Consider the following 7,207-nt stretch of genomic DNA (forward strand, 5'->3'; position numbering starts at 1 on the left):
AAGAAGGGCGGAGATCATAGGGCACCGTTTAAAACCAAGCCATCAGAAAGCATTACCTACTGCCTCCCTAACATGTTTGTTGGAGCTGAAATGGCAGATTAAATTTTCCAGGCAAGTGGTGCACACTGAGATTTAGAGCTAGTCTACACTGGCATCGCTTTAGCGTGACTTGTCTGGTCGCGGCAGAGCGCTGAGAGAGAATTCTCCCAGCACTCTAAAAAAAAAAACAACCGCCACGAGGGGTGCAGCTCCCAGCACTGGTGCACTGTCTACACTGGCGCTTTACAGCGCTGAAACTTGCTGCGCTCCGGGGGTGTTTTTTTACACCCCTGAGCAAGAAAGTTGCAGCGCTGTAAATTGCCAGTGTAGACAAGCCCTTAGCTACATGACTATTCTAGTTTGCCAAAGCTCTGGTGCAAAAGATTCAAGACAAAAGAAGCCTTTAAGCCTGTTTGAATGCACGTGAAGAGCAGGAAGAGAGTGAGTTCTGATTTGACAGAGGATTTGTTGAGACCTCAGTCCAGTCTTTAGCCACAACACACAAAAGCCACCGTGTTCGCTGAAAAGTATTAATTTGAGCTTGTACAAGAAGTTGGTTCTCTGATCACTGCAGCTGCTCTCCCCAAAGCAGACAAATGTCCTGATAAAAAGTGGTACTGCCCTCTGCTCCAGAGGCTCACAAAGCAATAGCTCACAGCAGTTTGATAGAGTAAGATCTTTCATCACAACACAACTTGATTTTTGGGGGGCGGGGGGGGAAGAATTCATCAAAAAATTGGAATGCTAAGGAGTAAGTATGTGAATTGAGTATTAGAACCATACCAGCATCACTTTGTAACAACAGCAGACCTGGTGAAAAAATAAATCCAGACTTCAGAGTCACTGGTATTAGAAGGCTTACATACATTTTCCCCTCAAACAATTAACAATAATGATCTCATGCCACAGGAGTTTTCCTTGACTTATCTTTAATGTACATACATCTGCCATTACCAGCTTGCCTGGGACAGTCCATCTGCCAGCATCACTTAGACATGCATACTTTCAGCCTTGTAATGAGGAACATCTTCTGGCATACAACTAACAGACCAAATGTCAGATTCTCTTCACCACTCATTTCATCAAGGTCAAGCCAGTTTTCATCCTGAAAGTTCTTGCTAAGTCCCAGGGACTCCTCAGTTATACAGTCACTCTTCAAAAGTCTATTAAAATATGTGCTTGTTATAAGAATTTACTGATGAGATTCACCCTGCTGTAACTGACCCAAAATTGATAACTCTGCTCAGAAATTACAAAGTTAACATTACAATTAGTCACAATCTAGGCAGTAAGATGTCTTCTGTGACTGCGTCACTTACTGCTATTCTCAGTAAAGAGCAATCTGTTTGTGCAATGACTTCAAGTTAATTTGAAAGTATTTTGCAGACATGTCTCAGCTTAAATATAGGGCAATAATGACTCAAGTCTTCAGCACTATTTACACTTGAACAGCTGCTAGAAAGAAAAATGGTCTTGCTCTACTTTTGAATTTAGAGCCCCACACCAAGATCAGAATCATATTTTGTAAATACTCTCCACTTCAGAAGGCAAGGATCATTTGGATCCTTTCCTTCTCTCCCACCCACCCCCATCCTTTCCAACATAAAGATACAATTTGGGAATAAATAATCATTCCACACTGGACATCCAAAACCAAGCACTGTACATACTGTATGACCGAGGGCAAAATACACGAATTCACTCAAAGCTGCCAAGACATTTTCTTCCCTTTAATTTTGTAGCCAACAGGTAGCAGTCAAAAACAGATGGTCATTTTGGCAGCAATCCTGCAAACGTGACATCCACCATCTTGGCCAACACACCAGGGACTGAACTGGGTACCTCCAGGGCTAAAAACAGGAGATTTTACAGCTTGAGATAAAGAGCCAAGGCTACCTAGCTTGGGGCTGCAACAACTCAGATCCTCAGTGACAGGTACAGAGGGGGGGACCTGTAACACACACTGACCAGCCCTTACACCAATGGGTGCGCCCGTGCTTAACTTTGCATGTCAGTAGTTCTACTAACTCCAACAGCAGTCATTGTGTGAATAAAGTGAAGCACATGACTAAGTGCTTGCAGGACGGAGGCCTTTGTTAGTAAATGAGTTACTGTAAACAGCCACAGCAAAGGACATGGCTACAGCCCCGCTTAAACTGAGAAAACATAATAGTGAAGCATGAGGAATATTATTACCTGTAAATTAACCATGTGCATCATTTGCATTTTGCAAAACTCATCCCCTTGTTTCACATTTAATATTCAGTGCAAAAGTGATATCCTAAAAAAACATTTGCTGCGAGTATCCATTTCAGCTAGAGAAATTTACCAAAGAAAACAAAAATGCTACAGTAGTGCTCTACAAACAGGTTTCCTGTTATCTTTACTCTAACACAGGTGGAAATCCAAATCCAAAAGCTGTCTGCCACCTTGTAAGTTATTTTTAGTTTATGGGTGAAGCTGCTGCCCTCTGCCTTATTTATCCAGTGAATTCACCTAGCCAGCTGTAAATCCACAGGCGATCACAAGCATGTTTATCTTACAAATTACACAGGCCAACAGATGCTAGACTCATACAAGAGAAAATTCACTGAAAAAAAAAAAAAAAAAAAAGTCAAGCATGGGTTTTTGTTTTGCTACTAAAAGTACTACAGGCACCTCATTCTGCAGCTTTATTATTAAATATTTAGGAGTTATGGGAAGCGGGGGGTTAAAAGAGGCTACAAGAAACAACGTTTTAGTGCTGCTGCTTTACTTGACCCATTTATTTCTAAAGGGAAAAAAAAGATGCAAGACTAGGCCTGGATCACGCCCAAAAATAAGGTTACGTGAATATGTGTAGGACTTCTCCCCACCCAAATCCCCAATCCTGTAAACAGATCCCCATACCTGCACAGAGCCCCAGTTAAGTCAATGGAGCTACCCTGGTGTCCACCCACATGGATCCTGATTGCAGGATTCGGGCCTAAAATATTAATGGCATTAAGAAATCTTGCATGCCAGTTGGTAGGTCCTGATATCATCAGCACATCGCACCAACACAGGAATCAGATCTAATTTGTTTACTGAAATCTCTCTAAAAAGCATCAGTGTATCTCCACTGTCCTCAAATAAGACCATGGACTCTCCTAGCGGGAGTATATACGTTGTTGGCACTTAACCAATATTAAATAAGTCAAGAAGTCACTGTTGTGTTGATAAAACAACAATGCTGTATTGACTAGAGCTGCTCAGATGTTAATTATGTAGTTACTAATGCAAGGTTGACTTTAAAGAAATGCGCCTGTCTGATTTCATCATTGTTTCCTGCCACTGTTTCCTCTATTTAAAAAATCCACAAGACAGACATTTTCTAAACGGCTTTGCCATCACATGCTTCTCTCCTTCCATCCTACATCTCCTAATCACCTCTTGTCCCAACCCAACCCACATCTTCCAGTTTGCCATCCCATCTGGGCTTCCCCACACCGTGTGGGAGTATCACGTAATATGGCATTTAAAAGGCTAAATGAGGAATCGCTCTTCCTGGGAATTTCAGAAGCAGAATAAAATCCAATTGGGAGATCATTTAAAAAAAATTTTAAATCTGCTTTCTTCCCCAAAGCCAAAGGACAGAGAGCGGAGATGTCTGAGTTTAATGTCGGTAAAGTGCTTTGAACATAGAAAGTGGTAGGCAAATACATTATTCTCAGCAGCAGTAGTCATTAGGGCAAAAATCTTCAATTTGGATTGGAGCTTCATTAAAAGACGGGCAGAACAAGTGGAAAAATATTTGAGGAGCAGTAAACACAGGCTGAACTGGTGCAAAGTTTGCTACTGAACTAAGCAAATAAGAGCAGCCAGTATCCACGCATACTGAATTCACATTGCTGCTTCTTGTAAGGGTATGCTTTCCACCATTCTAGTTACACTAAGGGCTGCAGAAAACACTCTTTCAATACCTGCTACCTTGGCACTGAGCAATTTACTTCCTCTCCCCCCCCCACCCCCCAAAAAGTGGGGTTATCTGGGAAAAAGAAAAGCATGAAAGTCTGAGGATTTGAAATCAGTGTTTACTTTCCCAGCTTATGGGGCCCCATGATGAGCTCAGAAAAAGGAGGGGAGAGAGAAATAGTGCGGCACACTGCTGGATGCTAAAGGCATAAAGCAGCTGACAGAGCCCTTTGGCCAGTAACCTGGGACTACAGACACAAAGCTACCCGCCCAGCTCGCTCTGGGCATCTCCTGGAAGGGGATGAGCGCACCATCTGGTCTCAGTCAGATTGCAAAGGGTTTCAAAAAGGGGAAACTAAGAATCAACAAAAAGCAGTTCCACCCCCTGAGCAACACTGTTCAGTGCAGGGGGGTTCACCTCACAGATCACAGTGTCCCCCAAATCAAGCAGGAAGAAAGTGTTTCCAATTTCCCCCCACAAGTTCTATCACCCTGAGCAGCCGCTGTCTCCAACTCTCCCCCCAAGCAGTTCATCCCCAACCACAGTTGACAGGGATCCTAACTCTTCTCCAACATCATCTGCATCGGTGTGGGAGGGGGCATGGGCACTCAAAGCTTTCCCCTCCACACATTTACTCTGCAGAGGGGCTGGAAAACACAAGGCAGGGTGTATAGCTGCACAAGGGTGGAGTTCTGTAACTGGCAGGGGGTATTTGGGGAGTTGCATTCGAATGTTTGGAGGGGATGTGGTAGCTGGGATGTGGACAAGGCTTCAGGGAGGGTGGTGGGTTTGGACAGAATGGAGTATTTCAGAACGTGGAAATGTTGGGCTGACAGAGGAATGGGTATTCTTTGGGGAGGCATGGACAGCTGGGGGTGTGGAGATGAGGGGTTGGCCTTGCCAGAGGAAAAGGGTAGCTGAAGGGAAGGAGTGGGATAATAGGCAGTTGGGGAAGGAATGGGAGGGTTACATTCAGGGGATCTCTGGGGGAAGATGGGGAGAGGGTGTTCACAGAGGGTTGTACAGAAATTTGTAGGGAAGGATAGGAGTTTGTATTTAATGAAGGTGGGGAGCTTATTTGAGGGGTAGTGGGGAAGCTTGGCGGTTGGGGTACATGTAGGGCTGAGGTACATGCCTCCACATGCCATACATAGGGGCCTGTGGTATATGGGGCTGAGAAAGAGGTGGGAGCCTGTGGTATCTGAGGATTGGAACTGAGGGTTTTCAATCTAGGGTGGGGCCTATGGTATCTAGGAAGAAGTAGAGGTATCTGGGAGGACTGTCATGTATGGGGGTGGAGGCTGAAGTTGTATCTAGTGGAGGCTGTTATATGGGGGTGTTACTAGGGAGTCTGATATATAAAAGGTGTGTGGACTGTTGCATAAGGGGTGTAAGTGCATGTAAGGGGGTCATGGGCTGGATGGTCTGTGCAGGGGTATATTGAGAGGGTCTGAGTGGGTGGGGTTTATCGAGGGGGTGTATTAGGGGAGGTGTATGAGGTGTAGGCTGTACCTAGGGGGGGTATATCACAGGGTTGCTGGGGTGTACCTAGGCAGCCTGGGAATGCAGTGTGGAGGGCCTGGGGTGTCTCAGGGGTGCAACACAGGGGAGTACAGGAAGCCACTAGCGTAGGTGCCTTGGGGTCTGCTAGGCAGGTCACTGGGCAGGGCAGGCTAAAAGTATGCAGGGTCTGGGTGTGGGCAAAAGGCCCTTGAGAACCATGGAGGGGGGTGTTCTGTGAGAGGCAGCAGGCTGGGGAGGCTCTCAGATGTTGGGGGATCCCAGGAGTGTTGCTGGGGGCTCTCAGTGGGCCCAGGAGGAGGCTACTAGGGGTGGGGAGCTCGCTGGGCCAGGTGGTACCGGGGCAGGAGGGTGTCACTGGGCAGGGCCGGAGGAGGGTCACTGGGACAGACGGTACCGGGGTACTGGGGGGACACAGGGCAGGGCGGTATCAAGGCAGCCAGGGGGCTAGCAGGGGTATCGCTGGGCAGGACCAGGGGGCGGGCCCAGACGGTACAAGGGCAGGGTGTCACCGCACAGGGTGGTACTGGGGGGGACCAGGGTACTGGGGAATGGAGAGCAGCACCAGGGGACTGGGAGAGTCACAGGGCAGGCCAGACAAGGGGCTGGCGGGTGGTACTGGGCACTCATACCGGGCACTGGTACCAGGCACGGAGGGGGGTCACAGGGCAGGGTGTATCAGGCAGTACCAGGGGTTGCAGGGCAGGGTGGTACCACAGGGGCAAGGTGGGCAGGAGGCTGGTACCAGGTGGCAGGGGTGTCATCAGGAGGGACCTGGATACTGGGGGGATGCAGGGCAGGGTGGTACTGTGGGGGCAAGGCAGCCCGCGGCAGGGAGCTAGCAGGGTGGTACCAGAAGGCGGGGTTGTGGCTAGGGTTCTGTGCGGGCGAGGTGGGCCAAGCAGGGTGCCGGTAGGATGGTATCAGGGGGCGAGGGTGTCGCTGGGCAGGACCGGGGGGCGGGCGGCGAGACTAGGAGGGACCGGGGCGGGGCGGCTGGCGAGACGGTACCGGGCGGACCGGGGTACCGGGAAGACGCAGGGCGGGGCGGTACAGGAGGGGCAGGGCGGGCCGGGACGTGGGGCGGGCCGGATGGTACCGGGGCACCGGAGGATCGCAGCGCGGGGCGGTACCGCGGAGGTGACGCGGGCCGGGGCGGGGGGGCTGGCGAGACGGTACCGGGCAGACCGGGACACTGAGGTGTCGCTGGGCGGGACCGGGCGGCCGCGGGCCGGGGCTCACCCAGCAACAGCAGCTTGACCTCCCGCGCCGCCTTCTCGCCGTCTTCGCGCAGGTTCTTGTCGATCATCTTAGAGCGCTCGGCCGCCGCCTTGTCCTCGGCGCTCACGGTGCAGCCCATTGCGGGGCCGGGCTGAGGCGGATCCCGGCCGAGTCGGGCTGGTCGCGCGGCGCTGAGATGCGTCCACTCAGCCTGCCGGCGCCGCTCTGAGCCCAGGGCCGCCCGGCTCGGGGGCGGGGTGGGGCGGGGCCTCCGGTAGTAGGGCGGGGCCGCTCTATATAGGGTGGGATGCGGTAGCTATGAATGGGGTGGGTTTGGGGTGTAATGGGTTAGGTGGGTGGCTCTGTATTGGTTTGGGGTGCAATGGGTCGGGCTGGAGTGGGGCTGTATAGGGTGGACTTGGGGTGCAGTAAGTAGGGGTGGGGTGGTGTGGCTCTGGGGTGCAATGGGTGAGGGTTAGGGAGCTCTGTATG

The 7,207-nt window shown here is 50.3% G+C and overlaps 1 protein-coding gene across 1 annotated transcript in view; it reads right to left on the reverse strand.

Annotated features, from left to right (window-relative positions):
* The window catches only part of GNAI2 (G protein subunit alpha i2), a 189,918-nt gene extending 182,968 nt beyond the window's left edge, over positions 1 to 6,950 (reverse strand). Inside the window, exon 1 of the mRNA XM_024193622.3 lies at positions 6,737 to 6,950. Coding sequence (XP_024049390.1) covers positions 6,737 to 6,854 — 118 coding nt within the window. The 5' untranslated portion in view covers positions 6,855 to 6,950. The remainder of the gene's footprint in view (positions 1 to 6,736) is intronic.
* Positions 6,951 to 7,207: the final 257 nt, after the last annotated feature.

Source organism: Terrapene carolina, unplaced genomic scaffold (genome assembly GCF_002925995.2).
Source record: "Terrapene carolina triunguis isolate 2854851 unplaced genomic scaffold, T_m_triunguis-2.0 Scaffold235, whole genome shotgun sequence".
NCBI lineage: Eukaryota > Metazoa > Chordata > Testudines > Emydidae > Terrapene > Terrapene triunguis.